The 18,131-nt window shown below is 36.6% G+C and overlaps 1 protein-coding gene across 11 annotated transcripts in view; it reads left to right on the top strand.

The window, feature by feature from the left end:
- The window catches only part of CLOCK (clock circadian regulator), a 119,788-nt gene extending 103,279 nt beyond the window's left edge, over window positions 1-16,509 (top strand). For 10 of the 11 annotated variants that reach the window (XM_087434342.1, XM_014787441.2, XM_087434341.1 and 7 more), the window contains 5 exons: window positions 2,526-2,678; window positions 3,525-3,734; window positions 4,450-4,655; window positions 8,460-8,718; window positions 11,195-16,509. In XM_087434342.1, the coding sequence (XP_087290468.1) occupies window positions 2,526-2,678; window positions 3,525-3,734; window positions 4,450-4,655; window positions 8,460-8,718; window positions 11,195-11,374 (1,008 nt within the window). In that variant the 3' untranslated portion in view covers window positions 11,375-16,509. The remainder of the gene's footprint in view (window positions 1-2,525; window positions 2,679-3,524; window positions 3,735-4,449; window positions 4,656-8,459; window positions 8,719-11,194) is intronic. The other variant, XM_087434344.1, reaches the window with a different exon arrangement.
- The last annotated feature ends 1,622 nt before the right edge of the window (window positions 16,510-18,131 follow it).

The raw sequence follows: 18,131 nt of genomic DNA, 5'->3' as shown, positions 1-18,131 counted from the left end.
CACCATATTATTAAATATTATCTGTAGTTGCCATAGTTTTTATCAGCATTGAGTCCTCAAATGCTTTTTATTCTGAAGGTTAACAGAATTTTTATGTAAACATTTAGACATACTTTCAGTATTATTAGTTTATTAATCTCAAGATACTTAATAAGCATTTCTTAACATTTTAAAGGGATATTTTCATGCAATAAATAATATCTACTATGTCAAAAATGTTAATAAGTATTCACATCTCATATGTCATTCAGTGATAAAGCCAAACACTTTGCCTCTTAGGTCTGTGATTTTATTTCCTGTTATTCTGCCTTCTGTGTTTGTTTCTGTTTTCTTTTTTGTACTTAATAGAAATCCTGTAAGTGGTGACAATGTAATGTTTACCCAAAGATATAAATAACTTTAGTTAGGATAAAATATATTTGTATGACATAAATATAACATTTTGAATAATAAAAAAAATAAAGGCATGGGGGCCGGCCCAGTGGCGCAAGTGGTTAAGTGTGTGCACTCTGCTTCAGTGGCCCAGGGTTCGCAGGTTCAGATCCTGGGTGCACACCGACACACCGCTTGTCATGCCATGCTGTGGCAGCCTCCCATATAGAGCCTCCCATATCTTCCTCCCAGGAAGATGAGCACAGATGTTAGCTCAGGACCAACCTTCCTCAGCAAAACAAGAGGAGGATCAGCATCGGATATTAGCTCAGGGCTGGTCTTCCTCACAAAAAATAAATAAATAAATAAAAATTAAAAAAATAAAGGCATGAAGGAATTAAGGTACTAAATTTGTAATATTTTCTCACACCTAGTGTAATCTAATGTATGATATTGATCTGGTTATTGTCAACTTCAGAAGTCAGAGTTGTATGTTTTGGAAAGTAATATTCAGTATCCTCAAGACAAACTGCTGAAGCTAGAGTAAAAAAGCTTTTGGGGGGCATTTCTCACGTTTAGATGCAGTTCATTGTAGGAGACTATTTTAAGATTAAGACAGATTTCCAATAAAGGGAAATTCTTTCTGCTCTTAATACTGTATCTTGTGCCAAATATTCATGGAAATAATTAAATGAGCCTGAATAGGCTTAAGTGGTGAATCACCAAATGTGACTAAATTTTAAGCAGTAGTAAATAGAATCTGCTTGTGACTCAGGTAAAACATAGAGAAATAAGTAAGATTGAAAACCCTGGAAGTAGAATAACTTTATGTTTTCATTCACGTATGCATTTGTTCATAATTGCTTAGTCTTTAAAAGCCTATGTTTTGTACTTGTCTGAGAACAGTTTCAGTTGAAAATATGAGTAAAAATATTATGGTTGGTTATCTGTCAGATTTTTGTAACATTCTAATGATGTGCACAAAGAGGACATTCTAGGGATGACAGAATTGATATGAATAATTCTAGGTGCAGGCTACTTTTTCATTTGTTAAAGGGTAGAAATGAAGTTAAGTAACTTGTTCTAGCAAGTGGTAGAGCCACAATATGAGCTCAGGTCTTTTTTTTTTTTTTTTTTTTGGTGAGGAAGATCAGCCCTGAGCTAACATCTGCCAATCCTCCTCTTTTTTTGCTGAGGAAGACTGGCCCTGAGCTAACATCCACGCCCATCTTCCTCCACTTTATATGGGACGCCGCCACAGCGTGGCTTGACAGGCGGTGCGTCGGTGCGCGCCTGGGATCTGAACCGGCTAACCCTGTGCCGCCACAGCGGAGTGCGAGCACTTAACCACTTGCGCCACCGGGCTGGCCCCCTGAGCTCAGGTCTTTAATGCCAGTGTGTACTTGTAATCAGTCAAGATCCAGTCAGAAGTCAGAAGCCATACCAGAAATTTGAACAGGGGAAATATAAAAAATTATTAACTGATAACAGGGATTAACTACTAAAAGTAAAGAGAATTCTGGAGAATACAGGGATAACAGATGTAGAGAGCAGCCACTAACCGTGAGAGGGGATAGGACCCAAGGAAGGAACAACTTGGAAGACTCCCCTGACCCTCCTAAACTCCTCCTCCAGGCCAGGCTGAGATTCAAGTGGCAAGTGTGGCTGTAGCCACAGGATGGTTGAGAAGTTCTCTGAGGTGCCACAGACTAGGATTGGAGAGCAGGAAGCCACCTGTTGAGGTACCAGTGAAATTTGCTGGGGAGTTGTCCACTAAGATGCCAGTGAGACTTGCTGCAAAGCCACCTGCCGGGGTGCTGATGTGACTCACTAGGAAGCTACCCACTGGCATAAGAGCAAGGAAAAGCACCAGAACCAGAAAGATAAGCACCTCCCTTTGCAGTATCCCTCCAGCACCATCTACTGACATGACTAAGTTGATGACTGCTGAGAAAGGAGAAATATTTATAGGGTGCAGCTCCAGCATCACAAAGCTGAGCAAAGATGGGTGAATTAGGAGCTGAGAGGCAATACATTGATACTTGGCATAACCTTCTTAGCTCATGATATACTGCTTACTTTTCACATTACACAGTTATGAGGAATAAGTGATTCTAAAATACGTTACACTTTTTCTATACGTGGTACTTCAGTTTCAGTTTTCAGCTCAATTGGGAGCCATGCAGCATCTGAAAGACCAGTTGGAGCAACGGACACGGATGATAGAGGCAAATATTCATCGGCAACAAGAAGAACTAAGAAAAATCCAAGAACAACTTCAAATGGTCCATGGTCAAGGACTGCAGGTAAGTTATTATATTCGAACACAAACAAAGCATGCCATTCACATATTGGTTTCTTAGGGAGATTGACTTTTCTTAATTAAAAGTGAGATGCAAGAGAGACATTTCATCAGTTTAGTTCAGTGACTACTCTTTGGTTACCTACTCACTATGACTGCATTTACAGTCTCTAAAGATAATTCACTCCCGAGAGTATTTACATCAACATCCTTGTTTCTCCAGGTTAGAGTCATCTTTTAGTAGTCTAATTTTTAGTGAGCTTAAATCCATAATATAAAAATGGTATTTTACATAGACTTTTAGGTACATGTATGTACAGAATTTATAAATCAATCATCAATCATTGTTTTAATAAAATTCCAGTACGTATGATTCATATTAGTCTTATTTGGTCAACCAACAGGCCACTCTAAAGTTATGTCTGTCAGAGGAGTATTAGGACTTTGGTAAAGGGAAACTTGAAGTGAAAACTACTTCTATCTAATGCCGTAAATTATGATAAGTGATGCAGAGCTGCCAGTCCACAGACCTTTGAGTAGCACTGACTTAGGGTAATGCTAGCTGATGTAACAATGTTCAAGCAAGCAGAGGTTTTAAAATTTATAACACTTTTTCTGAAATGGAAACATTTTAGGGTTGGGATAACCAGAAGAAGAACTATGAAGTCTCACGTTTTATCCAGTAATTATTTATTTCTAATTATTCATTCAGAATTACTTTGTCTTCTTGTTACTTGATTTTTAAACTTAATTCTTAGCTTGGTTTTGCTTTCTTTTTTTTTTTGATGCACTCATTCTTCTTTGTTCTTAATCTACAAAGTTCATTTTAATGTAATGTTTATTTTTAAAGATGTTTTTACAACAATCAACCCCTGGATTGAATTTTGGTTCTGTTCAACTTTCTTCTGGAAATTCATCTAACATCCAGCAACTGGCACCTATAAATATGCAAGGCCAGGTTGTTCACGCTAACCAGATTCAAAGTGGAATGAATACTGGGCACATCGGCACAACTCAGCATATGATACAACAGCAGACTTTACAAAGTACATCAAGTCAGGTAATGTTATCGAACACAGTGGGCTATAGAGTGTTCAGTGATTGAAATGTATGCTATAGCTGAAACAAAAATAAAGCTCTATCTTGAGCAATACAGTATTTAAAACTTTGATACTAATAATTAGAAAATATAATATTGAGAGTGACCATTAAAATATTTTGTGCAAAATTGTTAAATTGTTGAATGTTAAATGTGTCAATATTTGGACATTTAAAAAATTTTGCAGTTCATTTAAAATGAACATATAGACAACTTCTGTATGAGGCTTGACTTGCAGAAGAGGCTGACCAGGAAACATGTTACCGTATGTGAAGAATATATTGTTAGGGCAGTGATGGTTTTAATCAGTATTCCAGGAAATTTTGGTGTACATCTGTGACTGTAAATCCCAAGACTTCAAATGAAATATATAAAAATGTCTAATGTCAGTCATTCACTTTGGGTATTTCACAGAAATTCTCTGTTTATTTTATATCACCCCTATTAAGATCATGCTCCTTTTCTAAAGTCATAGCTTACCTTCCAGCAAGATATTGAAGACTAATTCATTCTCAGTTACTACAAGTCATCCCTTTGTGGTTAGATTTCTCCCAGCTATGTCCTGCCACTTATTTTTGTGTCATGTCAACTATTGTTAGCATGATGAATAGTAGAAGCACACTTCCTGAATAAATTTTTTCAGTTAATCTATTTGTAAAAATCTTCTCTTTTCTAGCAGAGTCAACAAAATGTACTGAGTGGGCACAGTCAACAAACATCTCTTCCTAGTCAGACACAGAGCACTCTTACAGCCCCGCTGTATAACACTATGGTGATTTCTCAGCCGGCAGCCGGAAGCATGGTCCAGATTCCATCTAGTGTGCCACCAAACAGTACCCAGAGTGCTGCAGTAACTACATTCACTCAGGACAGACAGATAAGGTAGTTGTCATATTTCATTAGTCATTCCAAAGTTATAAATTGATTGATTAAAAAATAATAATTTGATTTTTAAAAACATTATTTTTGTCTGTTGCTCACTCCAGCCAGCATTCTTGAATTTGAAATAAAAACATAGACTGTATCCATTGTTTAAGGATTTTATGATAAAAGAGTAACAACAAATTTTGTTGCCTGTCCAAAAATGTGCTACCAAATATTGTAGAATCCAAATTCTACAACACACTGTTATATGAGTTTTATGACAGGCTTTGTATCACTGTGAAACTTATCATTTCAGTAAAGATGCTGGTGAGTTTTCATGTAGTAACAATGGTTAGGATGTATACTACCATGGTTTATGTATGTTACAGAATCGAAGTGACTAAACCTTTCTTGAGTTTAAGTACTGTACTGTAATAAATGAGATATATTATCTCATTTAATCCTTATTTTTTAAAAAAATGTGCATTAGGGTCTTTTATTTCCCAGATAAAAGTGAGTTTTTAGTAGTTTGGTCAGGGGCCTATAGGCAGTTAAGGGAGTGAAGAAGGGATTCTGAATCCAGGCCTGGGTGTCTGATTTCAAAGCTCAAGTGCTTAAACGTAACTACACTAAGCTTTATGGGCCATTCTAGAAAAACAGCCATCTATGACTTATTTTAGTGGGAAGTCCAAAAAGCTGACTTAGAAGCAAATTTTTTGAAGAAATGCCGTTTTCATATATAGGATCTTTATAGTCTTAAAACTTCTATCTTAAATAAATTTTATTTTTTACTTATTTTACTGTAATACAAGTAGGCTGCTGCTTTTATAATACAATTTTGCTGTTGAATTAGACTGTGTAATAGATTTTATTAAAATCCTATTAATAATTTCCCGAGAGTAAAGAAGCTGTAGGATCACAGAGGCAGTGAGAGCAGGGAGAACTCGTTGCTTCTCTTTGGAACTCAGTTCCTTCAGGTTAAAAAGTCCAACTTTTAGCTCTGACATTCTGGAAGGAAGTATTATGAATGTGCTCCATAGAAATGTAGAGGACTAGTTTTAAAGCCTGAGGAAAAATCCATTAATCTAGAATGCTGATGTGCATTTTGGGGGATGCAATTTAGCAACTGTTTGTAGACATCTGTTTATATCAGCAAACATTTGAGTGCCTTCTTAGATGAGTTTGGCACATCCCGTGTCTCAAGGGAAAGCTCATACTAGTAAAAGCCGTAGAAAGGTAAACAAGTCAGTATTTTGTGGTGTGATAAATACTTACTAGGTCTTTAGAAAGGTGGAAGTGATCAGTTTTATGAGTTGAGGCAAGCAGATAAAGAGAGGAATGTGGTCAGAGAGAGCATCACAGAGGATACTTGGCCTAAGTCTTAAAGGGCTTGGCTTTGGGTGTGCGTGTGGCAGGGAGTATGGAGGGTATTCTAGGCAGAGGGAGCAGTATGTACAAATCCACATAAGTGAGAGTTAAGCAAAAGTAGATTGAAGAATGTCTTTTGGTGCCAGAGATAGATGAAGTATACTCATTACATTTTACCAGTAAGCTGTTGGGCAATTCAGATACTAATTTCTTTTAAGGTTACAGAGCAATTAGCACTTAGCACTTCTGTAACTAAGCCACTTTGTAAATGTTACTTGTTTCTCTGGACTTTCTTTATATGTAAATTTTTTATTCTTCTATATTTATTTTTTGTATTAAATAATGCATTTGTTCCTAAAGTATATAAAATACAGTATTTTCAAGATTTGGCATGGATTCAAAATAGATTTATTTTGTCTTGTGGAACATATAAATAATGAAGTGTATGTCTGTACTAAGTTTAATATCGTTAGTACTTTGAACAGTTTGTAATTGCAGTTATGTCATGCTTCATCTACAGTAGGTCATCTCTCAGTTTCCTCACTGTAATGGCCAATGTTAGACACTAACTTCATCTCACAGAAAAGGCAAATAGAAATAATATTGTTCCGTGAAGAGGCACCATTTTTTGTTGTTGTTCTGTTATTTAAAAAAATAGGAGGAGGAAGGTGGAGAAGGAGGGAATATTAGTGAATTCTAACAAAGTGGGTACTATGCTGCATTGATGAATTTATAAATTGAGGGTACTTTTATTCACTGATAGGATCCATTTAGTTTCGAATTATGTTTATAAGATACAATTTGCAGTATAAATATCTTCTATAAACATAGAGATTTTAAATTCCCATATGATAGCTTTAAGTTTATTCATGATTAGCAAAATGAACCATGTGCCACATATATCTGACTCCCAAGTACCTAGTAATTTTATAAAAAGAAAAAAGTTGATACTTTTTAACAGGTTTAAAATCTTTTTTTATTGTGGTAATATATACATAACATAAAATTTACCATGTTAACCATTTTTACATGTACAGTTCATTGGCGTGGACTACCTTCACAACGTTGTGACTGTCACCACCATCTGTCTGCAGAACTTTTCTTCTTCCAAAACTGAAACTCTGTACCCACTGAACAGTAACTCCTCATTCCTCCTCCCCACTAGCTCCTGGAAACCACCATTCTACTTTCTAAGCACATAAGTTTATGAGTTTGATTACTCTGGATACCTCATATACATCAAATCATACAATATATGTCTTTTGTGTCTGGTTTATTTTTACTTGGCATAACGTCCTCAGGGTTCATCCATGTGGTGGTATGTGTCAGAATCTTATTCCTTTTTAAGGCTAACTAATATTCCATTGTATGTATATGCCACATTTTGTTTATCCATTCATCTGTCAGTGGACACTTAGGCTACATCCATCTTTTGGCTATTGTAAATAATGCTGCTGTGAACCTAGGGGTACAAATATCTGTTTGAGTCCTTGCTTTCAATTCTTTTGAGTATATACCCAGAAGTGGAATTGCTGGATCATATGGTAATTCTATATTTAATTTTTTGAGGGACTGTCATACCGTTTTCCATAGTAGCTACACTATTTTACATTTCCACTAGCAGTGCACAGGGGTTCCGATTTCTCCCTATCCTCGACAACACTGGTTATTATTTGTTTTTTTTGATAATAGACATCCTGATGGGTGTGAAGTGGTGTCTCACTGTGCTTGTGATTTGCATTTTCCTAATGATTAGTGATGTTCAGCATCTTTTCATGTGTTTATTGGCCATTTGTACATCTTTCTTTGGAGAGATGTCTATGCAAGACCCTTGCCTATCTTTTACTCAGATTGTTTGTTGTTCAGTTGTAGGATTGCTTTATGTGTTCTAGTTATTAACCCCTTATCACACAAGTGATTTGCAAATATTTTCTCCCATTCTTTGGGTTGCCCTTCGACTGTATTGATAGTGTCCTTTGATGCACAGAAGTTTTTAGTTTTGATGTCCAATTAATCTATTGTTTCTTTTGTTGTCTGTGCTTTTAGTGTCGTATCCAAAAAATCAGTGCCCAATCCAATGTCATGAAACTTTTCCCCTGTGTTTTCTTCTAAGAGATTCATAGTTTCAGCTCTTAACGTTTAGGTCTTTAATCCATTTTGAGTTAATTTTTGTATATGGTGTAAAGTAAGGGTCCAACTTCATTCTTTTGCATGTGGATATCCAAAAAAAGTTTGTTTTTTTGTTTGTGATCATTTCATTTTGCTGTATACATTTTTGTTTTACTGGTATCCCAAAGGGAATCTTTAAAAACATGAAACAAAATTGGAACACACAGCTTTTAAAAAACTAAACTGGCAATATCATCGGGTATTATCTTAGAGAGATATTCAGCCCACTGCCTTTTATAATGTATACCTTGTACTTCTGACTTCCCTTCTCTTTCTTCTTAACAGATTTTCTCAAGGTCAGCAACTTGTGACCAAATTAGTAACTGCTCCTGTGGCTTGTGGGGCGGTCATGGTACCTAGCGCTATGCTTATGGGTCAGGTAGTGACTGCCTACCCCACATTTGCTACACAACAGCAGTCACAGACGTTGTCAGTCATGCAGCAGCAGCAGCAGCAGCAGCAAAGCTCCCAGGAACAGCAGCTTACTTCAGTTCAGCAACCATCTCAGGCTCAGCTGACCCAGCCACCACAGCAATTTTTACAGGTAATTCTCCCTGTGGGGAAGCTGTCCCAAACCTGTTTACTTTTATATAATGAAATCAGGCATTAAATGAACAGTTTTGTAAATGATCTGAAAAATCCGTAAAAGCTTATTGTACAAGTTAAATTTCTATAAAGACAGAAAGCTTGTCTCAGTTAGCTATTTTGTCTTCCTTTGTTCAGTCTTTGGAAGACTTTTAGCCTTGCCATGGACATACCCAATTATCTGAACCGCTGGATAGAGTAAGTGGCTACTTCCTGCCCATTTCAAGGCACTTTGCGTAGAGCTCTCTCCAGCTGGAGTTTCTGGAATTCAAGCAAAGGCACCTTTCTTTCTTCTCTTCCTTTCTCTAGCAGCCTATCAAACTCTACTCTCTACAGGGCCGGGTATCAAAAGGGATTTTTTAAAAAATTATAGGCATTATCTTAAATTATTTTGTTGGGTTGAATTTTATAATAATTTTTTGGTTATAAATTAATATCAGAGGAGAAATACTGTGGAGACAGTATATGTCATAGTTAAGAACTTGAGCTCTAAAGTCAGGCTGCCCTGAGATTGAGTCACTGCTGCACCACATACTGTGTGACCTTTGGCAGGTTACTTAACTTGCTAAAATTCACTTTCCTCATCTATAATATGGAGGCACTAACAGTTCATATCTCGTGGGTAAAAGATGCATGTAAATCACTGAGCACAGTATAAGGCACATAACTAGCTGCCATTTATAACCACTGTCTTGATAAGTGTAATAGCCACTCAGATTAACCAAAACGCAGAACAGATCTCAGGTGGGTATATCAGGCACGATCTGCTCATGTAAAGGATACAGAAGAAAGACATCTCGGTAGGGATCCTCAGCAAGGAAATTAGCAGGACAAATTTCTGAATCTCAGTACCCTCACTGTGGGTGCACAGTAGTAGCTTATGACATCTGGAAATCCAGCTTTTTCCCTTCTGGCCTAGGAGAAGCAGTTTTGAACATAGGCTAGCCTAGATTTGTGCTGAAGACCATTCCATATAGGCCACGCACATATCATCTATTTTAGAGTTATACAACATATGGTATGACTAGAAGATTCAGTATTGTACTGCATACTCGGGCAAAAATACAGTGTTAATTTATCACCCTCGGTGTTCTGGTGTAAATATAATTCTTCACTTGCTGTTGTGGAAAACTAAAACAGGTTAGTTGCCTAAATATCTTCTGAGAATCATACAGTCCCTTAGACCTTAAGCCTAACTGAAGCCATTAATAACTGGGTTAGCTGTTGTTATAAATGAGTTAATAACAAGAATTTATCAGTTATAAACTATTATCTGGGGGAAATATATTTAATGAGAATTAAGCAAAAGCTTAAAAAAGGAGAGGACTTGCCTTGAAATCTCAATCTTCTGTAAGTCTGTCAGGGAACAAGGGCCCTTAAAACAATGAACATTCTCTTCTCCCCTACTTCAAAAAAACTATTCCAAAGACGTGAGACCCCTAAAGAAATAAGATTGGAATACCCTTCAGAAATATACTAATATGTAGATAGTAAATACACAATTTGGCTTTTCTGATTATATAACACCTAGTTCCAAATGTACCTCTGTTGTAACCCTGTAAGGCTCATAAATATCATGAGCTTTTTATCTTACACAAACTCTTCCTAGTAACAGAGAGAAAGAAGATTCTCCAGGTCCTGGGCAAAGCTTAATGGTCTTTAAGGTTCAAGGATCTGTCCTTGTGTGTGTGCAGGTGTCCTTCATATACATTTGCAAAAATCACCCATCACAGTTCCGGTTTAAAATTAGGAGCCCTGCATCAAGTTGTATTGTTAGTAGTGAGGAAGAACTTTAATTTTAAAAATTCATTTCTTTTTGGCTACTTTCCTTTGTGTCTCCAGAAGTAGAAATTAGGTGAAAGAAACTGAGGCTCACAGGAGTTGACACCTTGCCCAAGGTCACACAGCTACTAAATGGCAGACCAAACTCAAATCCAGGGCTTCTGACTTCAGATCCTGTGTTTTTTATTTGTTTGAGTTTGGTTTTTTGTTACACCACATATAGGACTTATGTCTCTAACTTTGCCCTCATTTTATGGTACTTTTAAATAATAATAATGTTAATATTTAATATTCATAAAAACCCAATATGGGAGGCACTGCGATTATCCTTATTTTATAAATGAAGACACTGAGGCTCAGAGAAGTAAATAGCTTGACCAAGTCACACATCTGGTAAACGGGGCAGCCAGAATTTGAACCCGACAGTATACCTCAGGGCCCACATTCTCAGCCACTAAAATGCTGCTCTAACCAACCGAGCAAACCTCATAAGCATTTTCTAGAATATTATTTTTAAATGGGAAAGCAAAAATTATGTAGTTATGTGGAAGTTAAGGATTTTGTCCCAATGGAGAGTGGAAAACTTGAGTAAATCTTAATGTAGACAGGATCATGGGGGTAAAGCAATGTTGTGTAATCCATTTGTTTTTTAGACTTCTAGGTTGCTCCATGGGAATCCCTCAACTCAGCTTATCCTCTCTGCTGCATTTCCACTACAACAGAGCACTTTCCCTCAATCACATCACCAGCAACACCAGTCTCAGCAACAGCAGCAGCTGAGTCGGCACAGGACTGACAGTTTGACTGATCCTTCCAAGGTTCAACCTCAGTAGCACATGTGCCTCCTCTCTGACCTCAAGGGAGGAGGGGTTGGCCCATAAGGAGTTGCTCAGATGATCTGAGGATAGGAGGAAGAGTTCCAGCAGTTTCATGAGGTGCAGTGTTGAGCGTTCAAGGTCCTGGGATTAGTTAGCAGGGAAAAGGCTGCCTAGTGCTACAGATGTACATTAAATACCAGCCAGTAGGAGATGATCGTAGGGCCATAGCCAATTCTGACAGGGTTTTACTTGCCCAGATATTTTTTGATGGAAAAAGAGTATATTGCCAAATGTTTAGAAGCTCAGCTATGAAACATGACCTCCAGTGAATCAGAAAGGCACTAACATTGTTGTTAGTAACTTTTAGTGGTTCTGTGCCTGTTTTCAAGTGTTACAGAGGACACACCACTGCCATGGCAGAGGTTTGCTTACAATGATGCCATGAAGACAGTCCAGTAGACTCAGTAGGCCCCCTTCCCCACCCCTCTCCCTTTTCAGATAATGATGGAATAGTAATGAATTTCAGAATGTTGTGTGGATTCAAATTCTCTATGTACAGATGCTGTAAAAATATTATGTATATGTCTGGATAAAAGGAGAGAAAGCAAAACATTTTGTATGCTGCATGAAAGCATTATCTGCTCCTCATAGGTATGAGTACATTTCCTTAGATCCTGATGCCGTGTGCAAACTAATGCATCCTCTGTTTTCCCTTTTGTTTACGAAACGATAGTGTTGTATTCATTTTTCTGGGGCACAAGTTTTTTTGTTCATACTTTGGCTGTGATGTCACAGTTTGTTCAGTGAGGTATAATGTGCTGCTGGGAATGGATTTTTTTTTCAGGTTAAATTATTGAACCAACAGGATTTTCAAGTTACTCAGAAATATATCCCTCATTTCATTATTTTTCAATTATGTTTGAAAATAGGATTTGCACTGCTTTATTTTAGATGGTTGGGAGTTTTGATGACCTATTTTGATATAGTTTGTAGTTGGAAATAGTTATATAAATGGTTTTCAACAAGCCTGAAAGTAATTTCAAGAATGTTTCAGTTATAGGAGTAAAATTTGCACACAAAACATTTTAGGCACTTTTTAACATTCTCACTGGTGGGAATTTTAACTTTTAGGATTTGTTGGAATCTTTTTATTATCTTTCACAATTTCAATGCTTCTTTTAGTCAGAAATGATTCAGGGTTATTTGAGGGAAAAAAAAACCCATAGTGCCTTGATTTTGATTCAGGTGATAACTCACCGTCTTGAACTCATTGTCTGTTTCAGTAGCAGTTTTGAAACCTTAGTACATTTTTAATTAGCATGTGGGTGTCAGTGCCATTATTATTCTCCTTAGTCCCATGAAGACTGCTTTGAGTCTCTTGGACTGGAGGTACAAATAATTGAGAAATAAAAGATGACATCCTAACACTATCAGAGTCATTAGTGTGATCACAAAATTGTTTTCCTAAATCAGCATCTTCCTCTAAAGCTAAGTAGTCACTTAAGAATTACCAGTAAATATTTGCTCAATATGATCTTGATATTCCTACAAAGAAACAAGGAGGGGTAGGAATTGGCTTTGCCTTCACTACAACACTAGCATATTGTAACTCACATGCTTTTTAAAGATGCACTAAGATTTCACTTGGCAATATCATTCTAAAGGTAATAAATTCCAACAGAAATTGCATACATAAAAAAAGCATTTTTATAGATTTTATGGTACTAATAATTAAATTTACAACTATAGAGCAAAAGAAAATTAATGGAAAATATCTTATTAAATATCAAAAATTATTACTGAGAAAAGAGAAGACAGCAAACTGTAAAAAATCAAAATTAACCTTAAAAGACAATATGGAACAGAATTGAGGTTGTTAAACAGAAAAGGTTTTGAGCAATGAAAATAACCTAATATAGAATTACTAGATGAAGGAGTCAGAGGAACTCTAAGTCAGTTCTTAAGACTTTTCTGTCCTCAGCTTTGCTGTCATCCTTAAAGGATATACTTTGTCTTTCTGTAGAAAACCACACTTGGCCACACTTAAATTAGAAAATTAGTGCTGAAAAAGAAAATAACCAAAGAAAGTTGGTACCTATCCTTCTACAAAAGAAGTGTCACTAGATACCAATCAATAATTAACATATCAAGGAGCTCCTCTTCTAGCTAAATGATCATCCAGAAGAGATTTCTGACTTTCTCATGAATGTCAAGTATAGTTGTCAGAATACGCGTGTACTTGAGCATACATACACATAGACAAAATTTATGTTGTAGAATATGGCAACAGTATTAATTTTCTCCCCTTTCAAATGGCCTTTCTTAATATTACCATGCCATTCCATATATATCTGAGTTGTGCCTCATTTATGTATTGGTGATTTCTAGTGATTGGATTTAGCCAACAAACGATAGGAAGAACTGTTATATTAAGGTTTATCCTCTAAGTACCATACTGAAAGATGGTGAACCGTGAGTACTGTGTACTTAGGTTAACAAAGGCAAAGCGTAAGACAAGTCACAGGGCAAATCTGTAGACTGTTCGTTTATTCACATTCTCCTCCACCAGTTCCTTCAAGTATTTTCCATCCTCACAAATAGTTGGGAAAGAAAATTAGACAACTTTTGCTTTATAATTCCTGTTGTTCCTCACAGCTCATTTTTTTCCTGCTTAGAATTGATTGCTAAAATTTTAAAGGAGCAGCTAGCTGCTTTTCCTTTGCTATCAGTATCAAGTGTTGTGTTGGCGGAGCTAGTCAGCACCAACTGCCTGTTCGCTCCTTCTTTAACTTTGTTGTCCTCCTGCTTCTCTTGAACTTGGATTGCAAAGCTGTCCCTGCCTCCTCCCCCATGAATCAGGACTTGAGCCTTCTGATGAAGATTCAGTACTTGCCTGTTCTTTATTTCTGTAGCCAAAGTTGTTAATTAAAATCCTGAATCTAAGTCATGAAAAAATACCAAATAGGAACACCTTTCAGCTACTTAAAAATCGTATCTTCCCTCTGCTTTACTCTCATAGATACTCAGTTTTCCCTAAAAAACATTTTATTCTGGGTGGCACTTCTTAAGTAAGAAACTGTTGAAGATAAGGAAAAATGTTAGTTATCTTGATTCAGACTGCTGTGGGACTGGGTGAGTCAGTGTTGTTTTAACAACTACGTGAGGACTACAAGGATTAATAAAGTTGCCGCTGAGAGTAGTATCAAAGCAGAACCTAGACACTGTTTTTAGAGTGGAAAATACTGGTGGAAAAGCAATTACAGAGGATGGGGGTAGCATGTAAGTAAATATTACAGTTCGGTCTTCAAACTCTGTCCTAAATTGAGGGGATAATTTGAGTCCTGTGCTCTGTCACTTAAATCTGGTTTTGGAATGTACTAGTAATAAAAGGATGCCAGTGACTGGCTAGTTTGTTGTAGAATCCTCAGTGCAGAGTAGTGGCCATGCTGTTTGGGTTCTTCATTAGTGCTGTAGTTATGGGCCATTGCCTTAAAGCAGTCTGCCTGCGGTTGGGTTGGGTAAGGGCAACGCAGCCTGCAGCTCTGTAAAGGGCATTGTGTGGGAAGAGGAACCCTTGTTCAAGAAGCCTTAGAAAGGGGCCCCTTAAAATAGTTCTCTATTTGCCTGCAGTACAGACAGGTGAAAATTATTTTAAACTGGATATTACTCAGCGTGTTTTAAAATGTTTCCACTACATTGAGGTAAACTTTTTTTACATGGAATGCAAATAGCATTTTACTCTAGTATTGCTCATTTCTACTTTTTTCTTCCTCTATATTTCTTTAGTGATCGTTCATTGATGAACGTTTGTGTAAAACTCATTCAAGTCTATTGCCTTTCCAGTATCTGTGACCCTGTTCTTAGTCCCTCAGGAGTCAGTGTTGGAAGGTCTGAACACTGGATATTACTATTGCTGAGTGAGTCTAGCCAGGAGTAAACGGAGTGGAATTTTTAAATGGTGGAAAAGAAAGAGCACAAAGGGACTTGCCATTTTAATAGTGACTGGAGAAAGAGAACATTTTAAATTTGTTTGGGTTGGGTGAGCATTCTTCTGAAAGGAGCTTCTGAAGTAATTGCAAAGGAAAAGAGTCGACTATTTTTATAGCATATTTAATATATTTGTATATAACTATGAATATATAGTAGGAACCCTCCACATGCCTCCCACTTTTCTAATGTACTCCCCCTTTTGCCATAGCACTAGTATAGCCTCATCCGCATGGGTAATGTGCCTATTGTCAGCCTACCAAAAGATAGAGCTGCTGCTTTCTGAGACAGGTGAGAAGACCCGACTCTCACGCCTGGGGATCCTTTATATAGGAATAGCACACTTTTAAAACAACATACCACAGTCTAAAAGCATCATTCTGAAATGTAACAAGCACTTTATTGCAATTATTCATTTTGATAAAGTTTATTTCTTAAGCATTACCATTTCTGAAGGATCCCCAAATCATCACTTAGGTGAAATTTAAAAATGACACATTTCTGAGAAATGTTTAGATCCAGTGAACCATAGTAGGTTTATGGGAGTGATTTCAAGGTAGCCAAATGAACTTTGACTTTTGTTTTGAATGTGGTGGAGTCAAGAGATTTGTAGATGCCTAGTTCATTTAGACACTATTGTAAACCTATCTTGCCTATTGTATGGACACCAAAAGAGACCAATGAGCCTGTTTATTTTCAGAGGTCTAGGAAAACTGCATCAGTGTGAATAGGTGTATAGAACTAACTTAAAAGTGATTGGTAGTAATATTTTAGAATACAGTAATTTCAAGAATTATTCTGGGTGTTTTAAATGTGCTCCGAAATGTTGGCATGTCATTTCAGCATTTCTATTTGAATTGCTCTTGTAATATTTTTGCACAAAATACTGAGAAAAAGACTACTTTGCTTGAAGAAAGGAAAAAATACATAATTTGGTCTTATTTTAATGTCTTGTGGAAACACTGGGGATGAATTTTGTTGGTATAGTTATTAATTCAGGATATTTAAAACAGTATTGAACAGCTCACAAGAAATTAAGCAAACGTGGATATTTAAAAATTAAAACTTTCTTTCCATGTGAGTGTTTTGCATATTTTTCCCCATGTCATAATTTAACACTACATTCCTTGTTTTTCTTAAATAAAGTAATACTTTGCAGGTTCTGTTTTGAGTATTTAACAATATTTTGTAAGCTGCTTGGGTTTTCCTAGGGAAAAGGTCTTTAGTGAAATAGGATCTTGTTTATGAAGAGACTATTAAGTGAAATTCCATCACCACCACCAGCAAACACTGAGGTGCTGCATTAAGTGACAATCAAAATAGTGAATTTATGGAAGAATTTAGAACATGGTTTTAGAGAAGCAATTGCTTTGAAAGCAGTTCTCTGGATTTCTTGAATAAAAATGGCTAAATGTATTTATTTATATTTTTAAATATCTTTGTGTTCTGTTTTCTCATCAAAGTGACTTCACAGTGTCACATTTAATTTGTGGTTTGTTTTGTTTTGCCTCGTAATCTTCTACTTAGAGAACTGGCTCTTGTTATTGGGGTGCAGTCTCTAGTCCTCATGACGACTTTTCATGGGCAATCCACGTGTTTTACTTTGGGACAGCAGTGGAGGGCCCAAATCCAGATGCCCCTGCCGTTCCCTCCTAGTCTCCTCATTTAAGAAAGAATAAAAGTAACTCCTTTCAAATCTGTTTCTTATAGCTCCAACCTTTTTCTAGTTTCACTTGTTGCCTTTTCTATTTTATGGGCACTTTTTATACGATTACTTCCCCAACACAGCCAAAAGCCAGTATGACAGAACCAGTGGCACACATTGCCTCTGTTTTGCCCATTTGGGGAAACGTTAGTAAAACGATCAGCATCTTCTGATGGCTGTCACTGTCATATCCATATTAAAATCCATTTAAAGTCCTAAATATAGGTGGAACAACGTATACACACTGCAAACTCTTCTACAAAAATGTTTGCTATCTTTATATAGTATAATGTTGTTTGGTCCTTTAAAAACAAAACCAAACCTCCATACACAGCACTGTCCAGTTAAAGTAGTGTTTGAACATCTGAAGCCTAGAAATTTGAGGATACTTCTTGCTAGTATGCATTGGAACAGAATTCTCTACTTTTAGGGCTCCCAGAGTGGCCCTGGAGTCCCACAGGGCAGGTACAGGGCACACTGTCTAGCTCTTGGGATACTTTAGAGAATGGTAATTAAAACATGTCAACCACAAGCTGGATTTAATAATGTAAAAAATGTTTAACTCTGAGGGTTAAATTGAAGATGTGATGTTTTCAAATGTATGCTTTTAAATTTCTGAGGAAACAAACTGTGACATAGCTTTAAAAATGACATTCAGATGTTTTATAATGTGTTTTTGAGTTGGCCTGTACTGGTGCAAATTCACTGCTGGCAATGGTTATGCCAGTACTAAACAGTTTAAATGTAGGAAAAGCTATATTATCTTCAGATTGACATACTATGTAACTAGACAATCATTCATCAAGCAAAAAAAAAATTGGCTGGGAAATGTCCTTTTTCTTTTTTGGTATGTCAGCCAGAACAGCTCTAAGTCAGACCATTCTAGAATTATTTTGAAATCTATTTTACTATGGTGTAAGTTGAGGAAGGGCCTCAGTATGGCACCTGCACACTCTATGTAAAGATTGAAGCCCCAAGAATTCAGTTCAGTGCTGTATTGAAACCAGTTAGTGCAAAAAAATGTTTTATCTTTGTAAATTTTTAATTGTTAACATCAGTTGGTAGCTGTAAAAACACAGA

Source organism: Ceratotherium simum, chromosome 8 (assembly GCF_057802395.1).
Source record: "Ceratotherium simum simum isolate JZ-2026a chromosome 8, ASM5780239v1, whole genome shotgun sequence".
Classification (NCBI taxonomy): Eukaryota; Metazoa; Chordata; class Mammalia; order Perissodactyla; family Rhinocerotidae; genus Ceratotherium; species Ceratotherium simum.
This window is presented reverse-complemented; position numbering and strand designations above follow the sequence as displayed.